Genomic DNA, 26302 nt, shown 5'->3' on the forward strand with positions numbered 1-26302 from the left:
CAGTTTGCACATCCATCCGATTGATCTGATCTGGTTCGATTCGATTTGCGGCTAATTGCGCGCACGTTATGACCAATTCGATTGCGTCAGCAAAATGCCTGCCCAATGCACTCTCGTCTGGCAATTATGGTATGTCGCAAAGCCACCGTTACACCGATGATAGCAAGGAGTACATCATAGTCAAGCTCACCGACTCCGCCTTCCGTGCAATCGAGGAATACCAGCGGGACGACAATGCCAAGCGCCTGCAGCCCGGCCAGCGGGCCAAGATCCAGTTCATTGGCAACACCGGCGTCATACAGTTCCCCTCCCGCCCCTCGACGACCGAGGGCCATAGCAGCAACAACAATGGCAACAACAGCAACAGCAACCTACCTTCTGGCGGCAGCAGCAACCCTGGTGGCAGCCACATGGACGCAAATGGCGGACGCAAGTTTGGTTTCACCATCAACAACATGGAGGGTACCCTCGAGTGCGTCCAGCAGCAGCAACAGAACCTCGGCGTCCTCGGTGCGGTCACGCTCCGGATGCGGATACATGCCAACGACGATGTCTACGATACGACACGCACGAAAATGGCCATTGCCGAGGAGACGGAGAAGAGCAAGTGCATACGGGAGATCAAGCCAAATCAGTCGGATATTGGGCGTAAGGTGAAGAAGGCCCCATCGTCCTCATCCTCCCTGTCCGGATCCGCTACGGCTTCGATGACGACGACGGCAGCATTTCATCATCACAGCAACAGCAACAACAACCACAGTGGGAACAACAACAGCAACAACAGCAGCAGCAGCAATAGTTTTAATAGCAACAACAACAACAACAACAATAGTCGTAAGTTAGGTTCATCGCCATTTAATGGTCTAGGAGTAGGAGGAGCAGGAGCAGGAACAGGAGTAGGATCATCATCGTATGCCACATCGTATGCCGCCGCCACAGCATCACAGCGATCGCCAAATCCGAGTACGCTGGGTGGCAGCGGCACAGTCAATGGCGGTGGAGCGTCGAGTCGCTACCACAGCAACACCAACAGCAACAACTCGGCCTCCTCGCTGGCCTCAACATTTGCCAATGGAATATCGCAGGGCTACAACATGAGCGGCAGCTCGCCGAGGGACAGCCAACCAATCAACAACAACAACAACAACAACAGCAGCAGCAGCATCAGCAGTAGCAACATCACCAACCACACAACAACCACAACCTCCGCCATATCCACCTCCTCGACAAACGGACGCAGCAAAATGGTTAGCGGAGGCGGCAGCAACTCGAGGAGCGGCAACAACAAGTCATCCGGTGGCAACAAGATGTCAGATGTGTCGAGGCGCACCATTCGGGAGCGCCTGATCCACTTGCTGGCGCTCAAGGCGTTCAAGAAGCCGGAGCTGTTCGCTCGACTGAACAACGAGGGGATACGGGAGCGGGAGCGCAACCTGATTACCAGCATACTCAAGGACATCAGCACAATGGCGCAGAACACGTACAATCTGCGGCGCCAGATGTGGAACGACGTGGACGAGAACTGGCCGTACTTTAGCGAGCAGGAGGTGCAGCAGCTGAAGCGCCGCAAGCCCCAGAATCTGACACCCCCGATGAGCTCCGATGCGGGCAGCTCGACCTCCGGCCAGAGTCCCACATCGACGCATACGGGAAGCCCACCGCCGCATGGCAATGGCGGGGGAGTGGGTGGCGGTGGCGGCGGCAGCCTGAAGCGCACCAGCCTAGAGTACGACGAGACGATGTTCAGCACTGTGCAGCCGAAGAAGCAGCGCATCAGTCACTACAAGAAGGACACTCCGCCCTCGGCCACATCGTACCCGTCCTCCTCCTCCGTGTCCGTGTCTGCCTCTTCCTCCTCATCGAACCGGAACCGCTACACGCCACCGCAGCGACAAGGGGGTCCGCTGGACGATCACACAAGCGGTGATCTCAGCTACAATGTCCTGGACAACATGGAGGAGTTCATGAGCTCAACGGCAGCGGCGGTGGCGGCAGCGACGCATCAGCAGCAGCACCCGAGGAGCAATAGCAGTAGCAGCAGTAGGCGTGGCAACTCCTCCCAAAACGGTGGAAGCGGCAGCGGCAGCAAGGACAAACGCAATTCAACTGGCAGCAATTCCAGTAGTTCCAGCGGCTATGAGACACAGCTGGAGCGCAATCGGACGACGACGGCGGCGACGGCGAGCATGCCAGCGAGTCGCAACAGCAAATCCTCGACAACGCCGCCCAAGCTGGCGACCAGCTTTGTGCCAGCAGCCACCGGAGGGGGAAAAGGATCTGGATCTGGAGGCAAGCAACGTTCTTCGGCGGCGGCTAATCTGCCACTGCAGCAGCAACAGCATCAGCAGCAGCAGAGCGACTACAACTCGTACAACAACAACACCCATGCGGCCTCCAACAGCAAGAAGCGTACGAGTAGTGCATCATCGTCCAACGACAGAGGCCAGCGCCAGAGGAGCTCGAACTCAAGCTCAGGCTCCTATCAACAGGTTCCACCTCCCTCCTCCGCCACCGTCTCCCGTTCCGCATCGGCGTCGTCCGTCCACCAGCACCAGCAACAGCAGCAGCAGCAACAACAGCACCAGCAGCACCATAGCCATCAGCAGCAGCAGCATCTGCAGCAGCATGGAGCTTCGTCAGCCAGCAGCGCCCAGCACCCATCGCCCACACAGCAGCTGGCGGCGGCTACCCATGCGTATGCGAACGCCGATGCCGATTCGTCCTCGAGCCCACGCTACGACTTCAGCCAATACGTTCCCATACATTCACTGGAAGTACGTAGACGCTACAAGACTGAATTTGAGAGCGACTATGATGAGTATCGCAAGCTGCTGACCCGCGTCGAGGGCGTGCGCAACCGCTTCCAGACCCTCTCTGAGCGCATGGACAGCGCCCGGCGTAGCGACAACGGCTGCGGGGACTACGATCAGATCAAGCGCCAGATTGTCAGCGAGTACGAGCGCATCAACAACGATCGCACCATCCGCGAGGACAAGCAGCGTTTCGACTACTTGCAAGCCAAGCTGGCCCACATCAAGCAGCTGGTTACCGACTATGACCAGACATTGATCACATTGGCGGCTACGCCTGCTCCAACGCCTGCGCCCGCACCGGCACCGGCACCGGCACCTGCTCACGCTCCTGCCCAAGCACAAATGGCGGCGCGACACGCGGAACAGCAGCGGAGACAGCAGCAGCACCATGCGGTGGAGACGATAGAACAGCATCATCCTCAGCAGCATCATCCTCAGCAGCATCAGCATCAGCAGCAACAGCCACAGTCGCAGTCGCAGGAGCCTCAAAGCGATTCGGATGACAGTTCCGAAAGTTCGGATTCCAACGATGATGATGATGATGATGAGAACTGCGAAGATTCCAACTCCAATACCGACGACGATCAGAACCGCGACCGCTACTGATACACACACAACTACTTCGATGATCCGCGTAACCCTCCCTAACCCAAACTCCCTTTAACCCCTAACCCCATGTAAAAAGGCAAAACAAACAAACAAACAAACAAAAAATGAAGAAGAAAAGGAAACTATTATATACATAAATACAACAAATACTATTATAGTAGAAACATAATACAACAAACAAAAACATAAAGAAACAAACAAAAAATCAACAACAAAATACAAGCGAGCGAGACACCGCGAGAAAAACACCAAGCAACAAAAATGTTCTTCAAGAAATTGTACTGCAAAAACACCAACAAAGAAAAAACAAATGTTGAAATTACGGAATATGTTAAAAGAAAAATATATAAAAAAAAATTTAAATAAAACAAACAAAAATACACACAAAAACAAAGAAAACCTTTCGCTTAAAGATACTTTTTATCGAAACGAAAGATGCATATATAACTTGTACACATATATGAAACTATTATATATATAAATATAGCAGATGCAGGATGCAGGATGCAGAATGCAGAACGTGCAGGAGGAGACAAAATCAATATTTTTAAACGCGTTTGAGCAACAATTTATACGAGTTGTAGACTTAGACATTTTTTTTTTTTTTTTTTTGTTGTTGAACATCCCAGACCAGACATGAGAGCAGCTTGAGAATAAGATCGGATCGTAACTAAATGAGAAGAAATAAAACACACGCGTGTTGTGTGTGTTTTTCTTATTTTTGCTTGCGTTTATTGTGTGTAATAATAATTATTATATTATTCTAATTATATCAACTTTTAAATATAGTCTGTATGTTTTTCGTTTAATCTAATACGTTTTTTTTTTTATTTTTCTATCTTGATTTCTGTTTTATTTTTTTGTTTTGTTTTTTTAACATTTTGTTACAAACGGCAGACAACACACGGACACACACACACACTCATACTCATCCACAAAATTATTGCATTTTTTCGGGCATAGCTTTTGGTTCTATAGAGAGAGAGAGAGAGAGAGAGAGAGAAAGAGCACAAAATGGCCGTAATTTACAGTTGCAAGCACAGTCATTACATGTAGAATGTAGAAACACATGTAGATGCCATGTGGAATGTCATGCAGGATTGACCCGTAGACTTCCGCCGGAATTGACTGGAACTGGCAGCACAGCAGCAGGGCAGAATTGTACTTCAAAAGTACTACGACAGCCGTGTGTGTCAGTCTTTCAGTCAGCTCCTGGTGGAATACGGCCCGGCCCTAGGGAACTGTTGAGAACCAAAACTAGCACTTGATATTGAGCCAATGTTTGCCAAACCATTGAATTCCGTGAATGACAGACAGAGACATAAGGATACACAGAGAGCACCCAAAGAGGCAACATTCAATAATAAATATATTTTCCTTTCGGTGTTGCGGCAGGCGGGGTTGATGCGCGGGTGTTGCATGCGGGCGTGCCTCTAACAATAGACTGAACTTTTCTAACGACTTGTTAATTTCTAGCGGCTTTTTTAGTAAAAATTATTCGTCTGTTTTTAATCGATAACTAGTTAATTTGTAATATATACATATGTTTTTTTTTTTTTTTTATAGCCACAGTAGAAGTACAGGTCCCCCAAAAAAGATCCTATCTATCCGTTCTAATTTTATTTGAATTATTTTACCACAAGCAGAGAGACAAAGAATATTTATATATATATATTTTTTTTTGCGGGGTGTTTAGAAAATTCACATTGCTCAAAAAACTATGATTGAGGGAGGGGAGGACTAATGGAAAGGATATACATTGCATACTTAATGGTTGTATCAGAGCTACTATTGCGGCCCTCTTTTAGTTCGTAGTAAGACCAGACCATACCCAGACGCTTCCTTAAGTAACAGTAACAGTAAAAGTAAAGGTAACGGTAACGGTAACAGTTAAAGTAAAATTGAAATTGTCATTGTCGCTTGAGAATTATCAAATAATTTGCTGAAAACTCTACTAGTGTCCAAAATGATGGGGAAGGGAGGAACGATAGGGTAGGGAAACGAAAGCATAACAAAGCATAGGATCTAACACGAAATTGTAAGTGAAAAACAAAAAACCGAAGAAATTTTAGCTATTTCGTTGCAATATTTTTTATATACGATATTTAAGTAGAACTGTGGGGGGGAAGAATTGGGGAGAACGATGATAAACGATAAATGATAAATGACGATGATGATTGATGACAAAAACGAAAAGGGGAAAATCAAACGGAATAAATCGATTCGTAGCAATTACAAAAATCATATATACAATTTATATACAACTAAAAATTATATATATATTATATACAACATTGACATTTGATAAGTAAAGCAAACAACAACAAAAAAAAAACATACGGAAACTTACTAGTTTTTATATAAATGCCACGCCCACAACGCCCACACACACACACCACACACACACTAACACATCAATTGATGAGAAAAAAAAACAATGAAGGAACTTAATAAGGAATATAAATGAAGTGAAATGAAATGAAATGAATGGAAAGTGAAATGAGAGTCGAGTGCGTGCCGGAGTGCCGTGAGAGAGGAGAACGGAAAAAGTTAAGAGTACGATTACGAAGGAGTAGACCAGATCAAGAGACATGAGAGAAAAATATTATTATTATTATTATTATTATTATTGCTATTATTATTGTATAACTAAGAGCAAACACCGCTGACAAGACCAGCAGAATGAAAAATCTTACAAAAAAACGAGATATTGTTATATACTAGTAATGATTAAGAGACCACAAACAAACAAACAACAAAATGAAAAACGGAGAAACAACAAAAAAAAAACTTGACAAAAAAGCAAAAAAAAAAAAATAGAATCAAATAAAATATTGAATCGAAAAAAATACCGCCGCTGTTTCCTTTTTTTCCCCCCCTCTTTTCTCCTTTTGATTTCCACATTTGAGGATTAGGTGGCCTCCGTCCTTGAGGCGCGCGGCACTTGAACATGATCCACGGTAAAGCACAGATTGAGTGCGTGTTTTATTTTGGGAATTTCCCAGTCTCACAACCTCTCGCTAATTCCATAATTACTGAAAACTAATCGACATTGTTTTATCCCCATTTTCTATCCCCATCGCATCGTTTAGAGGAAGAAGAGGTACAGGAGGAGAATGCACCGGTGGCGGAGCTCTCCAACGACTCCGATGCGCCACTGAAGCCGAACGTGAGTATTGTTAGTATTTCTTTATCTACAAATATTCTATATACTATACTATACTTCTGAGAGTCCCACCTTGACATGGCCAATCTACAGATAGAACCACAGAAAGCTTAACCTTCATCGCGAATCAACGATCGTAAACGGAATGATACTGAAGGGAAAACCAATTGGGCGGGCTCCTAAGCAAGCGATTTACCATAGTGTACCTCGAGTCGCCTGCTCGACTCTCTCTGAGCATCACGCACACTACATGTATTTTGGCATTCTCTTTCGCACCTTTCACTTGTGCGTCTGGCCTCCGTTGTCTCGGATCTTCTTGTTGGAAAAATCCATTCCCATTGGGAAGATATCTATATCTCAATATACGACTGAGTGCTGGGGTTGGGGTTTGAATTAGGAATGATACTAATACCATATGCGATATGTTTATTATTATTCTTTTTACTACAAGGCCTTGTGGTACTTCGACCATATATTACTCCTTTGTACCGGCCGATAGGATTATGTGGAAGAACTGTATATATCTTTGGGCGTTTGTTGGGTCTTATTTCCCAACTGTTGAGATATCCTTCTATAGAGTGCTGGGAATCCACATAGGATGTGTTCCTATGTCTCCTGCTTTAGTTCAAATAATCTACATGGCACTATGTCTGTGAATTTTAGTTTCTTGAGCTGATATTTCAGTGACAGTGCCCTGCAAGTCCGAATGTCGATGAGCTGTCGCATCGAGTTCTTCTCCGGGATGTGAAACTTCTTGGCCTTCAGTTTCTCGTTTCTCTTTCTGGCCATTCCCCGATAATTTCCGATCTGTGTCCGTCTTTTTGTGAGTCCACAGAACGGATCGGTGCCGATTCATGGGCCATTGAAGGATCGGAGCGCTAGAAGCGCTGACTGAAGATGTGAGTGCCTCGCATTCGTCGGGTTGGTGATTCTCCCATGGCTATGGCTATGGACCCATCCGTGTACCAGATGCGAGAACCGGCTGGTGCGCAGAGAGCAGGCGTGTTCCAATCCTTCCCCTGCTGTCCTTTGGAACAGCGAAGGTTTTGAGAAAGTGCACGCTCGGTTCTTGGTCGTCGGAGACTCGCAGGATGAACATGTTCGACAGGCTTCCCTCTTTGTCAGATTATGTAGAGCTGTTTGATTAATTATCGATTTATACACATGCACTGACGCAGAATGACGAGGACGATGACTACGATCCCGAGGACAGTCGCAAGAAGAAGAAGGGCAAGAAGCGCAAGACCCGGAAGGGCGAGGAGAAGGGGCGCAAGAAGAAGAAGCGCAAGAAGAACGAGAGCGAGGAGGACAGTGACTTTGTGCAGCACGATGAGGAGGTGGAATACGCGAGCACCTCGAAGCGCGGACGCAAACGCAAGGAGGAAAAACAGGCGGCCATGGCCAAGGAGAAGGAATCGGCCGCATCGGGTAAGCGATCGAAAACTGACAATATTCCCACGAATATCGTATAATATCTCCTCTCCCCTGCTCTAACCCAGGCATGCCCTCCGTGGAGGATGTCTGCTCGGCCTTTGGCGTTTGCGACGTGGAGATCGAGTACAATGACGAGGAGCTGCAGAGCCTGACCACCTACAAGGCGTTCATGCAGCACGTGCGTCCGATATTGCAGAAGGAGAACCCCAAGGTGGCCGCCACCAAGCTGATGATGCTCGTGGGGGCCAAGTGGCGGGACTTTTGCGAGAGCAATCCCCACATCCTTCAGGAGGCTACGGCTGCGGCAGGAGGCAGCAGTGGCGGCCAGGCACCGCGCAGTGTGGCCGGCGATGAGCCGGAGGAGCCGCGTTCCTCGCGCTCGTCGCGCAACGAGAAGCCCGACGACATCTACGACGAGGCCGCCGAGGAGGAGGAGGAGGAAGAGGAGGAGGAGAAGAAGCCCCGTCGCAAACGCAGCGGACGCGGCAAGAAGGGCCGGCGACCCTCTGGAAAAGTTCCAACATTGAAGATTAAGTTCGGGAAGCGCAAGCGCGACAGCTCCGACGATGAGCAGGACGCAAGCGGTGCCTCCGAACGCGACTCGGATCTGGAGTTTGAGCGCATGCTGCAGAAGTCCGACGACAGTGCCGACGAGAAGGAGGCGGCTCCGGCCACCTCCTCCGCTAAGCCCGCAGAAGCCGCGGCCGGACCAGCAGCCGATCAAGATGACGGCACACCCGTGGTCCGCAAAAAGGCCAAGACCAAGATCGGCAACAAGTTCAAGAAGAAGAACAAGCTCAAGAAGACCAAGAACTTCCCCGAGGGCGAGGACGGGGAGCACGAGCATCAGGACTACTGTGAGGTGTGCCAGCAGGGCGGCGAGATCATCCTCTGCGACACCTGTCCGCGGGCGTATCATCTGGTCTGCCTGGAGCCCGAGCTGGACGAGCCGCCAGAGGGTAAGTGGTCGTGTCCGCATTGCGAGGCCGATGGCGGGGCCGCCGAGGAGGAGGACGACGACGAGCATCAGGAGTTCTGTCGCGTGTGCAAGGACGGGGGCGAGCTGCTGTGCTGCGACTCGTGCCCCTCGGCGTATCACACGTTCTGCCTGAATCCTGCCCTGGACACCATACCCGACGGCGACTGGCGCTGCCCGCGCTGCAGCTGTCCCCCGCTGACCGGCAAGGCCGAGAAGATAATCACCTGGCGCTGGGCCGTACAGCGTTCGGCCAACGATGACCAGCCCTCGACATCACGGGGCACCACCTCGTCATCGAAGGCCGCGGCAGCAGGCACCCGAGTGCGCGAGTACTTCATCAAGTGGCACAACATGTCCTACTGGCACTGCGAATGGGTGGCCGAGGTGCAGCTGGACGTGCATCATCCGCTGATGATCAGATCGTTCCAGCGTAAATACGATATGGAGGAGCCACCCAAGTTCGAGGAGTCGCTGGACGAGGCCGACACACGTTTCAAGCGCATCCAGCGGCACAAGGACAAGGTCGGCATGAAGGCCGACGACGACGATGAGGAGCAGCTGGAGGAGCGCTTCTACAAGAACGGCGTCAAGCCCGAATGGCTGATTGTCCAGCGCGTGATCAACCATCGCACGGCCCGTGACGGCAGCACCATGTATCTGGTCAAATGGCGCGAGCTGCCGTACGACAAGTCCACGTGGGAGGAGGAGGGCGACGACATCCAGGGCCTGCGGCAGGCCATCGACTACTACCAGGACCTGCGGGCCGTTTGCACATCGGAGAACACGCGCTCCAGCAGCAAGAAGAGCAAGAAGGGTCGCAAGTCCAAGAAGATGGAGCTGGACGACGAGGACCGTCCTGTCAAACACTACACACCGCCGCCTGAGAAGCCCACCACGGATCTGAAGAAGAAGTACGAGGGCCAGCCGGCGTTCCTCGACGAGACCGGAATGCAGCTGCATCCCTACCAGATCGAGGGCATCAACTGGCTGCGCTACAGCTGGGGCCAGGCCATCGACACCATTCTAGCCGACGAGATGGGTCTCGGCAAGACCATCCAGACGGTCACCTTTCTCTACTCGCTGTACAAGGAGGGCCATTGCCGCGGCCCCTTCCTGGTGGCCGTTCCGCTGTCCACGCTCGTGAATTGGGAGCGCGAGTTCGAGCTCTGGGCCCCCGATTTCTACTGCATCACGTACATCGGCGACAAGGACTCGCGGGCGGTGATACGCGAGAACGAGCTGAGCTTCGAGGAGGGGGCCATCCGCGGCAGCAAGGTCTCCCGCCTGCGCACCACCCAATACAAGTTCAACGTGCTGCTGACCAGCTACGAGCTGATCTCCATGGATGCCGCCTGCCTGGGCAGCATCGATTGGGCCGTCCTCGTGGTGGATGAGGCCCATCGCCTGAAGAGCAACCAGAGCAAGTTCTTCCGCATCCTGAACAGCTATTCGATTGCCTACAAGCTGCTGCTGACCGGCACACCTCTGCAGAACAATCTCGAGGAGCTGTTCCATCTGCTGAACTTCCTCTCGCGCGACAAGTTCAACGACCTGCAGGCCTTCCAGGGCGAGTTCGCCGACGTCTCCAAGGAGGAGCAGGTGAAGCGGCTGCACGAGATGCTCGGCCCCCACATGCTGCGCCGCCTCAAGACAGATGTGCTCAAGAACATGCCCTCCAAATCGGAGTTTATCGTGCGCGTGGAGCTCTCGGCGATGCAGAAGAAGTTCTACAAGTTCATTCTGACCAAAAACTACGAGGCCCTCAACTCGAAGACCGGCGGTGGCTCCTGTTCGCTCATCAACATCATGATGGACCTCAAGAAGTGCTGCAACCATCCGTATCTGTTTCCCTCCGCTGCCGAAGAGGCCCAAACCGCCGCGGGCGGCCTGTACGAGATCAATTCGCTGACCAAGGCCGCCGGGAAGCTGGTGCTGCTGTCGAAGATGCTGCGGCAGCTGAAATCGCAGAACCATCGCGTGTTGATCTTCTCGCAGATGACCAAAATGCTGGACATACTCGAGGACTTCCTCGAAGGCGAGCAGTACAAGTACGAGCGCATCGATGGCGGCATCACGGGCACAGTGCGCCAGGAGGCCATCGACAGATTCAATGCGCCCGGCGCCCAGCAGTTTGTCTTTCTGCTGAGTACCCGAGCGGGCGGATTGGGCATCAATCTGGCCACCGCGGACACGGTCATCATTTACGACTCTGACTGGAATCCCCACAACGACATACAGGCCTTCTCACGAGCTCACCGCATCGGGCAGGCCAACAAGGTGATGATCTACCGCTTTGTCACACGCAACTCCGTCGAGGAGCGCGTCACGCAGGTGGCCAAGCGGAAGATGATGCTAACGCATCTGGTGGTGCGACCCGGGATGGGCGGCAAGGGGGCAAACTTCACCAAGCAGGAGCTGGACGATATCCTGCGCTTCGGCACCGAGGATCTCTTCAAGGAGGACGACAAGGAGGAGGCCATCCACTACGACGACAAGGCGGTGGCCGAGCTGCTCGACCGCACCAATCGCGGCATCGAGGAGAAAGAGTCGTGGGCCAACGAGTACCTCTCCTCGTTCAAGGTGGCCTCCTACGCCACCAAGGAGGAGGAAGAGGAGGAGGAGACGGAGATCATCAAGCAGGATGCCGAGAACTCTGACCCCGCCTACTGGGTCAAGCTGCTGCGCCACCACTACGAGCAGCACCAGGAGGATGTCGGCCGCAGCCTCGGCAAGGGAAAGCGCGTCCGGAAGCAGGTCAACTACACGGACGGTGGGGTTGTGGCCGCCGACACCAATCGAGACGACTCCAACTGGCAGGACAACGGCAGCGAGTACAATTCGGAGTACTCGGGCGGCTCCGATGAGGACGGCGGCGACGACGACTTTGATGAGCAGAACGGCGGCGAGCGTCGCGGCAAACGCCGTGTCGACAGGCGCGACGATCGGCCCCTGCCACCGCTGCTGGCTCGTGTGGGTGGCAGCATTGAGGTTCTCGGCTTCAATGCCCGACAGCGGAAGAGCTTCCTCAATGCCATCATGCGGTACGGCATGCCGCCCCAGGATGCCTTCAATTCGCAGTGGCTGGTCAGGGATCTGCGCGGCAAATCGGAGCGCAATTTCAAGGCCTACGTCTCGCTGTTCATGCGCCACCTGTGCGAGCCGGGCGCCGACAATGCGGAGACCTTTGCCGATGGCGTTCCACGCGAGGGTCTCTCCCGCCAGCACGTGCTCACCCGTATCGGCGTGATGTCGCTGATCCGCAAGAAGGTGCAGGAGTTTGAGCACATCAACGGCTACTACAGCATGCCGGAGATCATCCTGAAGCCATGCGAGCCCGTTCAGGCGGCTCTGGGAGCCAAGGTAGAGATCCCAGCGGCTCTGGAAGCGCCACCTGGAAAGCCTGTGGCGGGCCCCGTCGCGGAGGTGGATAAAAGTGCCACGACCAGCAACAGTGTCACGCCTGCCACCAGTGCGGCGCCCAGTCCAGCTCCTGCCTCGGAGAAGGGCGAGGACAAAGAGAAAGAAGCGGAGAAGAAGAAAGAAAAGGACAAGGAAAAGGAAAAGGAAAAAGACACTGGGACACCCGAGAAGAGCGATGTAAAGCTGGAGCAAGAGGCTGACGAGGACAAGAAGCCCTCGGATGTCAAACAAGAGCAGCCACAGACGGAATCTGAATCATCTGCGGAGGTGAAACCAAGTGTGGCAGCGACAGCGGCGGAGGTCAAGGCCGAAGCACCCAAGACCGAGCCTAAAGAAGAGGCCAAGGAGACGCCAGAGCTCAAGGCGGAACCCAAGACGGAAGAGGACGACAAAGAAAAGGACAAGGAGAAGGAGAAGGAGAAGGAAAAGGAGAAGGAAAAAGAAAAGGAGAAGATGGACGACAAGAAGCCGGCCATCCCCACCACGATCATTGATGACGACGATGACGATGTGATGATCGTCAAGGAAGATGGCGAACTGGAGAAGCCCAGTGGGGCCAGCGGCAGTGCCAATGCCTCTGCCAGTGCCAGTGCTGGCGCGGACCAGAAGTCGGCCACAGCTGCCGCCGGAGCAGCTGCGGCTAGCAAGCTGGTGGAGGATCTCGAGGTGCTCAAGCGCACATTCATGTTCAACATCGCCGATGGCGGCTTCACCGAGCTGCACACCCTCTGGCTGAACGAAGAGAAGGCTGCAGTGCCCGGCAGGGAGTACGAGATCTGGCACCGTCGCCACGACTACTGGCTGCTGGCCGGAATTGTGACCCATGGCTATGGACGCTGGCAGGACATCCAGAACGACATACGCTTCGCTATCATCAATGAGCCGTTCAAGATGGATGTGGGCAAGGGCAATTTCCTGGAGATCAAGAACAAGTTTCTGGCCAGACGCTTTAAGCTGCTGGAGCAGGCCCTTGTCATTGAGGAGCAGCTGCGACGGGCGGCATTCCTCAATCTCGCCCAGGACCCCAGCCACCCGGCCATGTCGCTGAATGCACGCTTCGCGGAGGTCGAGTGTCTGGCCGAGTCGCATCAGCATCTCAGCAAGGAGTCGCTGGCTGGCAACAAGCCCGCCAATGCCGTGCTGCACAAGGTGCTCAACCAGCTGGAGGAACTGCTCTCCGACATGAAGAGTGATGTCTCCCGCCTGCCGGCCACTTTGGCCCGCATCCCACCCGTGGCCCAGCGCCTGCAGATGTCCGAGCGGTCGATTCTCTCTCGCCTGGCGGCCACCGCCGGCACTTCCTCCAATGCAGGTAAGTGCAGGCTCCCCGAGCCTCAGTCTTTTCCCGAGACCCCTTTTTCAATGATTTTCTTTGTTTGCAGCTCAATTGATGGGCCAGTTCCCGGGTGGATTCCAGGGCACAACTCTGCCTGCATTCACTGGCGGTCCTGCCGGGAACTTTGCCAACTTCCGACCGCAATTCTCGGTCCCCGGCCAGCTATCGAATACTTCTGGCGCCTAGGCAACTCCTCTTCCACCTCAAAATCTATGCTAGGCTTATTCGTATTCCACAACAAAATATACTTTACTCAAGCTAAGAATTTAAATCTGAAACACACACATTAATATTTATCATAATCATTTGCAATGAGAAACAAAAACCAAACCCCATAACGATAATCTCGTCGCGTTCACACAAATATTACAAATTCTACATCCTTGACACTTGACGAATACCGGTATTCCTGCTCCTGCTCCTGCTCCTGCTCTTGCTTCAGACACGAAACAAAACTAAACGAAACGAAACAGATGGAACAGAACAGAACAGAACGGAACAGAACGGAACGGATACCAATTCACATACGACACGTATAATAATGCTTATTTACTTACATATTTACTATGTGATTACAACATAATCTAGATACAATATATAAATGTATTGAATTCCATTGCAAAGAACAACGATTGGAGTGTGTTGAATTTGTTTGGGAAGTGAGATGGTATTGCCCTCACCCTCTATGGATGCGCGGAATGGGATAGAACATAGATAGCACATCCCTATCTACAGGAATAGGGTCAGCTCTTTGGAGTGCTACCAAATTGTATACTACTTGGTGTAATAGACCCTGGTTTTCTTTTGCTGCGATTACGTCTGTACATAAATTTAGGCAAAAGAATGTAGGCATTCGAATGAATTGGAAAACATCCCCTCCTTCGTGGTACTCTCATCGGTTAAATGTTGTACGTCCGAGTATTTTACTTGCGCGCACTCTGCGTACTTCACTCAATTTATTCAGAGTATTGTTGATCCGTTCACCGTCTCCGCTGTTGATTACGATTGAGTTCAAGCAAAAATCTTTTTATTAATAGGTATCTTCTTTGAATATATCATGTTCATGTATATATTAATATAAATTATTTATGTATCTATATATATCTGTGGGTGTGTATACATATATAATTTGTAAATATCAAATACATAATCATTAGATTAGACATGTCCAAGTCGATCTGTCTGTGACAAGCGCAAAATACTATGTAATTTCGGAACCGATTCGATTCTCCGCACAAAGCCAATCAATAATAATCAATACATGTAAATACATATGAGTAGAGCAACAATCAATAGTTAGCAGGTTCGCATTTCTGGTTTAGAAATTCGTAACATCTCTCTTGACATTTCCTTTCCCGATCAATGATTATTATAATATCAAACTGTCTACAGTCCAGTCCCGTCCCCTCACTTCCGTTTGTTATTTACATACAACGATAGTTACAATACACTAGTACTCGCAAATGGAATGGTCGGACACGATCCGGCCTAAAAATAATTACATTCTGGCTGGCACTAGTGGCCTAATACGAATACGAAAAAAAACCAAACAAAACAAAAACAAGGCAACAAGCAAAATATGGGGATCAATCAGATATCAGATATTCATAGTATTGGCAAACCAAACGTTTTTCAGGCACTAGCCTGCTACCCACTAAACGTATTTATATACAAGCTAAACTGGAAATAATATGGTACACGCATGAACCGAGGTCCCGTCCCACCAATGCCCTACGGCCACGAAGTAGTCGCACAAGCAGGCTTACAGCTAATTAGGGGCTAAACAAACATCTAAAGCAGCAGCAATCCAATTGAGCTTAGAATAGTAAATAACAAAACATACACAAAACACAATAGAGCGTAACGGAATCGGGGAAAAGAATGTGGCGGATCCTTCATAGCCAAATGACCACAGGTGGAGGTGGGGATGGATGCAGAGTGCGCATCAGTTAGGAAATTGCACACAGCTTCTTAAGCTCGCCTTCGGTCTCGTCCACATCGAGCTGCAGACCAGAGGCATTATGGGGCAGAGCTCGACCCTCAATGTTGGGCAGATACGGCTCATAGTTGAGACCCTTGCGCTCGTAAAACAATAGATATGCGGCACTTGGATCGATCACGGGCTTTTGGGATATCTCGCGGCAGGAGCTGTCGTTGTAACAGTACCAGGAGCCAGACGAATTCGATGCATAAGAAATGTAGTGGCCGCCATTCAGCATACCAGAGTGGGACTACAAGAAAAACGGAGGATAGAAAACACATCGTCTTCAGGTCTGATAACGGAATACTTACCACAACAGCATACAGCTTGTATTTGGGATCGAATTCATCCACATCTGGCTTAAGGCGGTGCTGATGATAATCCTCGAATTCGCCATCCACAATGGGCGTCTTGGTGAGACTCGTTGAGATGAGGCGTTGTCGCCTGGCCGCGTTATTCGTTTTGCTCTGGCGTAAAACATTTCCCGTATTCCCAGTAGCTCCCGTAGCAACTTTAGACGTTGACGTTGACGTTGACGTCGTCGTCGTCGTCGTCGTCGAAGTCGAAGCAGAGTCTGTTGTTTGGTCCTCCTTCGCCTGGTCCTGGATCTCATCCAGTTCGTTCACAATTTGATTGCGTGGCATTGCCTTTGTCATACTATCACTGTCTGCTTTCAGTTCCAGCAACTCCTTGTGCCGCAATATCGTCTCCTGCGGCACTGAGGCCAGATACGGCGTGGGATCGAATTCGTCAAACGGGAAATGAACCACTTTCTGCGATTTGACCCACTTGCCGTTGACACAGTTGAAGCGCTTTAAGTGCACAATCTGTAAGCAGAAAGTATCAATAAGATAATCTTGACGAGCGGGTGCGTTGTGAGCCGCGGCTCTACTTTCTACCCGGTACTCAGTCAGTATATAAGCACGAGCTTATGATCTATGTAATTTATACAAAATATTGTTGCCACCTCTTTGATCTGTTTTTTTTTTTAACTATCTGTCTCTTTTTTTTCTATTCTCGCATCAACACCAGCCGTTTTATCTCGCTCCCTTCTGCCAGAGCGTGTACACTGCACGAGGAAGAGTGCGTGTAAGAGAGAGAGAGAGAGAGAATGAATGAGAAAGCGCTTGAAAGGCGTAGCCACGGAAATTTCTTGTTTTCCTTCTGTCTATAATAATGATCCGATCTGATCGAGATTCAGCAATCCGCTATATTTATTAATTCTCTATGATTCTGTGAAGCCGCCGGATGGGACTGCCCTTAATTTTGCAACAGCTCGTTCTCCACGGTTTTTAGGCATTGAGAAGGGGTACACGCCCATGCGGCATCACAACGGACCTTTTTACAGGTCCAAGTGAGCTTGGGGGGGTTTCATCACTCCCCCAGGCTACCGCCTGAACCTAACCTAACCTATGATTCTGTGTTTTTTTTTGGTTTCCTTTTATCTTAAAAATGCACAGACTTTCGACTTTTTTTGGGCTCGGAAGGGGCGTGGGGCTCTAGCTGTTAAAGTCTCTGAGATCAAGGCGCCCATCGGGTCAGACGGATGGACAGACAGACATGGCTATATCGACTCGGCTAGTGATGCTGGGGGGGGTCGGAAACGCTACCGTCTGGGTGTCACACAAATCCACTTTCACCAAAAATCGAATACACTCGTACTCTTCGAGTACCGGGCATAAGAACTGGACACTTTTCAACGTACTAATATTGGTGGAAGTTTCCAAATCTGAAGCTTCTTGGTGGCTGGCTTCTTGCCCTTGCAGTGACTGCAGTAATACCACTGCTCCAGCTTCTCCTCGGAGGTGAAGGCGCGCAAGCAATGATTCAGGTCCACGGGCTCCACTTGCTCCCGCCGACATATGGCAATGGTCTCGTGGTCCACCCAAAGCTGATCAATAACGGGGATTAGTAAAGACGCTGACTGCTGATTGTCGACTGTGTCTACTTACACGCTCCAAGGTGCTTTGGTAGCGTAAATGCAGGGCGGTCGGATCCCAGTCGATGGCAATGGTAAAGTCTTCAAAGTATTTTGTTGTTGGGGTATACGACAACGAAGCGGTGTACTCGGGTGTCCGTTTGACCTCCAGATTTGGTAGCGATGGGAACTTGGCATTCATTTTCGGCGTGGGCGTATTACCTTCAAGGGCAATGAATGAATCAAGACCTAGATGTGAATTCCATGCGTGTACTTACTGGCAGCCACAGCACTGATAGGCGGCAGGGCGCCCTGGAGCACATATTCGTTGTTGCAGCGTATCTCGCAGCCCCGACAGAAGCTCGACCACGGACAAATGGCGCAGGTGAGGCCATCGGCTTTGACGGCTCGCAACGTGAAGGGAAAGTCGTAGCCCAGACTGTCGTCACTGCAAGAACATGGAGAATGGAGAGTCAAGGGGGGCACGGGGGAGCTCTGTTGGAATCTTACCAATCGGCGGCATGATTCGCCTGCTCTGTTGTCGCTGGCAATGGACTGAGCAGTCGGCTCACCTGCAGCCAGACAGCGCAGTACAGATCCTTGTGGGTGCCGCCATCGCAGTTGGGTATGAGCAGGGGCACCCCGAAGAGGCTGGGCCGCGTCTTGTGGTACGAGAGGAAGTAGCTGTCGTGACGCGTGATCTTGCGGTGGACAGCCACTAGATACTTGCCCGCCCTGTGGGGCTGCGAGGAGCGACGCGAGTAGACGCCGCTGCTGGTCTCCGGCTGTGAGGTTGTTATGTGCAGATCCATATCCAGATCCTCCCCCTCCTCGGCATCGGCATGCTCTCCCACATCATCCACATCGTGACCCTCCTCCAGGCTGGAGGCTGCCCCCAGCGTGTGGCCAGTGCTCAGGCCACTGGAGTCGTTAGGTGTCGTCCGATACGAGTTGTCATCGCCGCTTCCGCTGCCATGGCGACTGCTGCCCGCGACCATGGCCAGCTCAACAATGGGCATGGGATCCGTCAGGGAGCTCTCCATCGAGTTCTCGCCCGACTGATTCGTGTACGACATGGAGCTGGTGTTGCTCTCCGTGTGCAGCAGCTTGGCGGAGGAGACGCGCTTCTGCTGTGTGGCGGCTGTGCCGTGCATAAAAGTGTTCTCCGGACTGCAGCTCAGGATGAGCGACTCCTGCACCAAGAGTTGGCATTAGAATGGATTGATATTCTTGGATTTAAGTATGTGTGTGTGTGTGGGGGGGGGGGGGGGGGGGGTGGGGTTTAAAAGGGTTTAAAGCTTTCAATTAACCAAGGTTCAAGCTACTCGTAAATATAGTACAACATTTTTATGGGGATAAACGCTCAAACTCAACTCAAATTCTACATACAAATTTACTGATTGTTTTTTTTTATACTTTTTACTTTTACTCTCGTTTCAAATTAGCTGGGGGTTTATTGGGTTGGGTTGGGCTTGGGTTAGTCCGTGAATACGGGGTGGCAGAGAGTAAATAAAATTCAACAGTTGATAGTACTTCTACGGCAGCGCACAGTGGTTGAAATTACATACATACACAAATATAGTGAGTATGTATGTATGTATATTTATTTAATATTCCAATTCCAATTGGCTTTAGGTTCTAGGTTGAGAAATATTGTACACCTGCTTTCCAAACCCATTATAGAACAACTGGAAACTCTTAAATTATTGAATTATTTTTTTTTAGTTTTTAAAAATAAAAAACTAATTAAAAACGGATCATACACATACACTGGAGGATATCTATAAGCAAGATTTCCTGTTTTACCCACTGTGCAGCGAGGGGAGTGGGTGAATTAAAAAATATACAATGACAAAAAGAGAACTAAATCATTTGATGGCCTACCCATAGGTACTATTATATGTACAATAATGATGCGAAATATCTATGAGTCTAGGGAAGCTGTCGCAAAGCTATTGGGTGGAGTGCGTTAGGTCGTTTAAAATTCGAAATCTGAAAACTCTACAAATCAAATGGACTATTCCGCAACGCATTAAATACTACAAAGGACTAGCATTTGATCAGATTTCGTACACAACTACAAAGAAGGCATGGCAAGAGCCAGAGCCATGGTAGTATAAAAAATATATATTTAAATTCAATAAAAAAACCAACTTGTTAAGATTTAAAATTGATAGGAGCCGCAAAACGGGATTTAAAGTGTTTGTTTAAGCAATAATTTACAATTGTTATACAGAGAGAGAGAGAGAGTGAAAGAGAGAGATTAAGAGGCCAAACAGCAAATTAAATGTGATTAGTACTAGTAGAAGATATAGTAGATATAACAATAACTGAAATCAAATCAATTTCGTAACAGTGTGCGAGTGGGAAAGGAGAATATACAGCGAGAGAGAGAGAAAGAGAGAGAGAGTAGTTGTAGTTGTAGTTAAGAGGGGAAGCCCACAAACCACGCGGCAGACGACAGGCGGCAACTGTTCATTTAACATATTGGTATTTAATATTTCGATTCGATCGTGTACGTAAGTACACATGTACATATGTACATATGTATCGTTTAAACGATACTCTAGAAACAGATGGAGACGGAGTCGGAGTCTGAGTCAGAGAAGATGACTGACTCAATAGTTGTTTTGCTTGTTGTATTGTATTTCATTGAGAGCGTTTCCTGGGCAAAAGTGATGTTCAGAAGTTCAGAATGTTCAGAATTCAAGGATTCGATATGGGGTACCCACCCGTCCAAGGGGGAGTGGAGGGCGGGCACAAATCAAAGATATTAAATACGTGTATATGTTAATATAGTTTAGAAGCCATACCTTGAAGCAAAATAGGCTGTGGGGCATGCACTCTCTCTTTCCAAAGCACCGGCTTACCTTTCCGGCATCATCTGGCAGCAGTTCGTGCACCTGGCCACTGTTTCCGTTTCCGTTTCCGTTTCCGCTGCCATTGCTGTTGATGCTAATGTATCTGGCCACCTCCGGCATTTGGTCCGCCTCGGAGCCATATCCATTGCACAGAGCCTTGCTGGAGGTTTGCAGAGTACTCAACGAAGACAACGAGTCCTGCTGGGTGGTGGCGAGAGCAGAGGCTGTAATAAAGAGCGATCATTAGGGGTGGGGTTCCAGGCCACATCCTCATGCTCCTCATGCTTCTCATTCTCCTCAATGGGTTACCTGAGGTCCGTTGTATATCCTTCAGACCCTGCTCGATGTGCGTGCTGAGCACCGAATTGGATCGCGTCCGAACGCTACTCTGCTCTGGCAGCTGATACACATACAATTCTTTGGCGGTCTGCGTGCGCAGCTTGTCCTCGTCCCCAACCAGCTGGCGTATCTGCGAGTTCCAGAGCTCGCACACCAGCATCAGGCTCGGCTGGAGCGGGCAGAGGGTGGCCAGCTTGTGCTTCAGATCTCCATACTTGCACTCCGAGTTGAGGCGCAGTCCGTACTTGATGGGAACGCTCCCATCGAGCAGGATAACTGGGGTAAGAGTAGGAGTTGTAGTTGTAGTTGTAGTTGGAGTCTTCTAGTTCTGAGGATCTTCCTTACCCAACACCTCCAAGTACACATAGTTCTCAACGGGTAGCGGCAGACTGAGTAGACTGAACGGATCGAAGCGGACCGATTCGTGGCCACAACCCAGACAGCTCACCTTGGACTTAAGCTGGCCGTAGAAAAGGTCAATGATGATCGACTGATTGCGGGCATGGTGCTGCGACCAGGCTTCGGCGGCCACGATCTTGTCGGGCCGTCCATTGGAGTCCTTTAGCTCGCTATACGGCTTCTCCATCACCCGGTTGAGGTCCTCGTGCAGGGCATCCAGCAGCCACTCGAGCAGCTCCTGTGTGTCATGCTGGCCCCCACCGGCAAACTGTGGCGCATGCTTGTTTACACAGAAGCGAAGCTTCAGTGGAGCCACTGAGCGCGTCGTTGCCGTCCACACCTCCTTGAGCAGCTCCGCGTAGCGCATGGCCAGCTGTCCGCGGGTGCCCAGCTTGTTGGCCGCGTTCAGCTCGAAGCGGTGCATCTCACGCTGGAAGTACTGGGCCAGGGGCTGGGTGTTAAAGAGCACTTGCAGGGCGGCGTTCATGAAGCAGGTGTTGCCTAGATTGTGCAGCCCCGTGGCGCCCGGTGCGTGCACAGACATGATGGAGCTGCGGGTGAGGCGTCGTCGGTCACCAGGAGCCCCCCCGGTGCCCTGGCCGCTCTGCGCACTGGCCAGCGAGCCAAGCTCCTCTGGCCAGGTCAGGTCCTTGTTGCGTATCTCCAGCAGCAGCTGGTCGTTGTCGCGAATGAAGAGCTCCTTCAGGCACATGGCATCCTCCTCCAGTAGTATGGCACCGTTGTCCAGCTGCGGCACGTGCCACAGCCGTATATCCTCCGCCTTGAGGCGCAGCTGCTCGCACAGGAACTCCCCCACCTGACGCACTGTGGCCAAGCGACTGAAGGCCGCCGTGTAGGCCAGGTAGCGCTTCGGGGGCTGCAGCACGCTGCTGGCCGCAATGGCTGCATAGCCACCGCCCGAGGCCAGGACCCCATAGCCGCCGCTGACTGTGGAGCCCCAGCTTCCAAGCTGTGCTCCCGCTCCTGCGGCCAGACTCGTCTGAGATGGCTGCGCCTGGTGCAGCAGGATGCGTAGGTTCAAAGGATAAAGCTCCAGCTCCACATCTGTGTTGGGCGGTTGTATGACCTGGAACAGGAATAGGAACAGGAACAGGAATTACTATCAGGATTGTCGATCAGTGAGAGTGCGCTTACCTGACGGGGCAATGGCAGATTGTCGCCGTACCACCGATTCAGAGCCTTCCACAGAGATTTGGGCACCAGCTCAAAGTCGTGGCTCTGCACGATGGGCGTGTCCCGCTTCAGGTGGCCGCCCTCGCCGGTGAGGGTGCGCACATTCCGGTAAGGATTGGCCGTGATTAGATTGCTGTTGTCAATGGCCCCCGGACGCACGGGACCGCAGTGGCGGCCAGCCGAAATGCCGCTGCTTGCCGAGCCTGATCCAGAGCCAGAGCCCAGCGAGTAGCTATCGTGTTGTTCTAGGCTGTGGGTGTTGAAGCTCTCGTCGCATACAAGCGCCTCATCCACAGCACTGCGCTGGCTGGCGGTGCGCTTGCAGTAGTCGCAAGTGTGGGCCGTGTGCTGGGTGTACGACATCCAGTTGAGCCACCAGTCGCGCGATATGAGATACCAGAACTGGCCAACGCGATACGGACGCCGCTCCTCGCGTCGCAGCCAGCCACGGACGATGTCGTTCTCCATGTGCTTGCACTGCGGCCAGAGGCCGAAGACGATGTGGCAGAGCTCGAAGATGAGGTCCAGAAGGGGCTGCATCAGCCGAAGATTGCACTCCACGTTCCATAGCATAAAGTCCTCGGCCGTCAGGGAGACATTGTCGCGCGTGACGTTGCTGGGTGCCCCGTCCGGACTCTTGCGCTGCCCAAACTCGAGGAGATCGCTGATGACAAGCTGTTTAGTGAGCTCCTTGTACTGCTGAGAGTCCCGGTTCTCCTTGGCCACAAACAGCAGAACATTGATCATTTGCATGGTCTCCTCATGGCTCAGCACTCCATCCCGATCCACATCGAATATCTTAAAGCAGACTGCAAAGGGCGAGTGGTGAAATTGAGAGAACGATTGCGGATTGGCATTAGCAGTACTTACAGCGCGTCCTTTCCACACCTGGTCCACGACAGGCTGCACTTACACCACAGCACAGCTCCTTGAAGTCGATGTGGCCATCGCGATTCTCATCGAAGGCATTGAAGAGTCCGGCCAGTGCATTCTTTGGTATGGGGGGGCTGATCAGGGGGCCAAGGAACTGCAAATCGATTTGGCCATTCTGGGAAGTATTCTTCAAACGCCAGAACTCTTTCTCCAGATCTCCAATGTCCTGCATAAAAGTCAAAAATTAATGAAATGCAAATTCTGGTTCCGTCCCCATATCCCTCTCACCTTTTCCTCCAAATGTGTGACTCCAGCCAGGCTCTGATAGAATGTGGGCGTCTCTAGCTCTGAGGTGAGGCTAACGCAATTATCGGCGAGGAGCCATTTGGAAAGAACGGTGGCGTTGCGATGCTTCACAATCCAGTCCTGAAACTGCTCGAAATTGACACGTTCGCTTTGCGCAAACAAGGAGACACTCTCGAACGGAGCCAAATTCACGTTGCGCACATAGTCCGACTTGACGATGTAGGTGCCAGAGTCGTTGCAGTAGAGGTTCCACAGGAATCTATGGGGAATGAGAGCGTTAAGTTCGGCAAAATACCGGCAAAGTATTTCAGATCACTCACTTGGTTTTCTCCTCCTGGGAGCCGCGAGTGATCAGCACCAGTCCGCAGAGCAGGTCCTTGAAGGAAATGCCGCGTTGGGTGCCACCGCAGGCGGCATAGAGCATGTCAGTGATCTTCGGCGGCACGCCCTCGCACAGAACGTCCTGCTGGAAGGCATTGCGGCTGAGGTAGAGTCGTCCCACGCCCGCCGACTTCTTAAAGGCATCCTTGAGGCGTCGCAGCTCCGTGTCGCTCACTAAAATGGAAATCAATGAGTAATAGCTGTTGAATTGAATAATTAAATGGGTGGTTTATCCCATCCCAAAGCGGAGCCCCCCCCTCCACTATAAATGCGAGTATAATTTTGATGAGTGATTTTTCACACCCCGAATCGGCGTGTCAGTCCCCCATTGTGACGTCAGTGCAGATCACAATGATTGATTGTAAAACTTAATTTATGGGAATCTTACTTTAGTGTGTATTTAATACTGATCCACACTAGAAGTTAGAATGCGTTTCTTTTCATTGCATATGTACATATGTACAAGTGTTCTTCTACATCCTTACCGTTATCCGTGAATCACAATTGCATATGGACACACAGACACATTCTGCGATAATTAAAAATCGTAACTCAAAACGGTTTACCGACCAAAGAACCAACGGTACAGTGAAGAGTAGAAAGACCACATGAACGCCACATCGAAGTTTGTATACTCTGTGCAATAAATGCTGTGCATGTTTGAAATACTAAAAGCAAGATTATTCTAAGCCGCGTAAGATTCGTTTGTACATATGTAATTGCTAACGCATGCCATTACATCGAGCCATACAACGGGATTCCAATCCCAAAGAGAGCAAGCGTGTGCATGTGCGAGAGAGAGCAATCAATTGCCGGTATTCAAATATTGAATACCAGTCGAGGTGAGAGTGTTTGCAACGGTAAGTACTCGAAAGACGGCCACAATTGATAACCGCGAATTGAGCGGCGTGCAAATGAAATGCAATGCGGAATAATTTGAGCAACTGCAAAATAGTAGAGAGAATTATGCGACGTCACGGAAACGGAATTTTATTGAAAAGCTGCAATTCTGCTTCATGTTCTCTGTTTTCTGGCTTGCATGCAAGCATTAATTTCCATTTTCTTTCCCCTCCCGCCGCCCGCCTTCCCATTCTTTTGCTTTCTGCTTTTTATTGGAAGCGAACAACCGGTCGCTGTGTCTAATAAGAAACACACGCACGCAGGGCCTTAGATGGGGGAGGGGGTCTTATCAGTAGCATTCGGGTGTTTTTCTTTTTTTGCTCTTGCTAGAACCTAAAGGGGGAAAGAATAAAGTACGCTAAAGCAGTGTTTTTGTGGATCGAAAGATTCGCATGGCTAAAATAATCTATACCTTAAGAAAGATTACGAGTTGATAGTATGTATACATACATATATGCAGCACCGTTGTCCCTGAACGTGTTCACAAGAAGATCTTGCAACTTACAAATAAGAGTAGAAGCATTCATAATTTATCCGCAAAATTCCAAGTTATCCGAAACCGCAATGTGTTCCCCAAGCACAGCGTGCGCTGCACTCGCTGGCTAGTCAACTGTTTCTGCTTTTTGCTGCTTTGTTGTTTCCCATCCCCCACGCCACCCCCTTGGTGGTACGACCAGTAGCAAGGCGGCGGGTGGCTAAGCTTTTCTATTGTGACGTCACTGGCGACAGAGACGCAAATACCCCCACACTGAGAAACAGAACAGACACGGCACACACAAATGCAAGTGAAAAGTAATAAGATGGAAAAAGTCCCGAAAAAACAGAAAGGGAGAGGGAGTGGAGAACGTGAGTGAGTGAGTTGACCAGCAGCAAGCATGGAGGTAGAATGGGAGCACAACAATAGAATCGATAAGGCGCAGTTACACCTGTGTTGGTGGGCAGTAGAATTGTTTTTGTTTTTAGGCTTCCAGAACTGACGTCGATTCGTGTCGTAGTGACCCATTTTAAGTGGCGGCCAGCGCGGAAGGTGCTGTGCTGGTCAATTGATGGAGCCAACACTAACAGGCTTTGAAGGTTAATCACTTACTACGTTTGACTGCATCCTCGTAGCTGATGCAGGCATGTTTCGACTCCTTTGTGCCCATAATAAAGTTATGTGCGGGGGTGCGACTGCGACGACGGCAAATACGTGGGGTGCTGCTGCTGCGTCGTCTCGGGCTTCACTTTTCACATTTGTTTTCGTTTTTTGTGGACCGTTGCAATTGAGGCTCGACTGTATGACGCGGACTAGCGGGGGAAAGAAGGGCCTGGAGCCTGGAATCGCAATCTGGATTTCACCTGTCTCAGCAAATGCGATGGGGCGATGGGGCACAAGTATGTGGAGTCCACATTT

General features: G+C 50.7%; 3 protein-coding genes across 5 annotated transcripts in view; 2 read left to right on the plus strand and 1 right to left on the minus strand.

The window, feature by feature from the left end:
- The window catches only part of LOC6599082 (chromodomain-helicase-DNA-binding protein Mi-2 homolog), a 29221-nt gene extending 14835 nt beyond the window's left edge, over positions 1-14386 (plus strand). The window contains exons 2-5 of one of the 2 annotated variants that reach the window (XM_026993209.1): positions 6515-6600; positions 7767-8016; positions 8088-13733; positions 13804-14386. In XM_026993209.1, coding sequence (XP_026849010.1) covers positions 6515-6600; positions 7767-8016; positions 8088-13733; positions 13804-13943 — 6122 coding nt within the window. In that variant the 3' untranslated portion in view covers positions 13944-14386. The remainder of the gene's footprint in view (positions 1-6514; positions 6601-7766; positions 8017-8087; positions 13734-13803) is intronic. The other variant, XM_026993210.1, reaches the window with a different exon arrangement.
- LOC113566652 (RNA polymerase II elongation factor Ell) lies at positions 30-3453 on the plus strand. The gene has a single exon (XM_026993212.1). It carries the CDS (start codon positions 69-71, stop codon positions 3417-3419), a length of 3351 nt encoding a protein of 1116 aa, XP_026849013.1. The 5' UTR covers positions 30-68; the 3' UTR covers positions 3420-3453.
- Positions 14387-14767: 381 nt separating the features above from the next.
- LOC6599083 (ubiquitin carboxyl-terminal hydrolase 32) lies at positions 14768-26302 on the minus strand. 2 transcript variants are annotated; one of them, XM_002024180.2, is made up of 14 exons: positions 25997-26302; positions 23949-24183; positions 23611-23887; positions 23320-23548; positions 22411-23258; positions 21202-22342; positions 20827-21132; positions 20527-20741; positions 18167-18849; positions 17935-18104; positions 17691-17878; positions 17444-17629; positions 16050-16565; positions 14768-15988 (listed from the first exon to the last, which is right to left on the minus strand). In XM_002024180.2, exons 1-14 carry the CDS (start codon positions 26052-26054, stop codon positions 15707-15709), a joined length of 5334 nt encoding a protein of 1777 aa, XP_002024216.2. In that variant the 5' UTR covers positions 26055-26302; the 3' UTR covers positions 14768-15706. The 2 variants fall into 2 exon arrangements, with proteins under 2 accessions (XP_002024216.2, XP_026849012.1); XM_026993211.1 differs by having other exon boundaries at positions 20470-20741.

Source organism: Drosophila persimilis, unplaced genomic scaffold (genome assembly GCF_003286085.1).
Source record: "Drosophila persimilis strain 14011-0111.01,24,50 unplaced genomic scaffold, DperRS2 tig00000808-arrow-arrow-pilon, whole genome shotgun sequence".
Taxonomy (NCBI): Eukaryota; Metazoa; Arthropoda; class Insecta; order Diptera; family Drosophilidae; genus Drosophila; species Drosophila persimilis.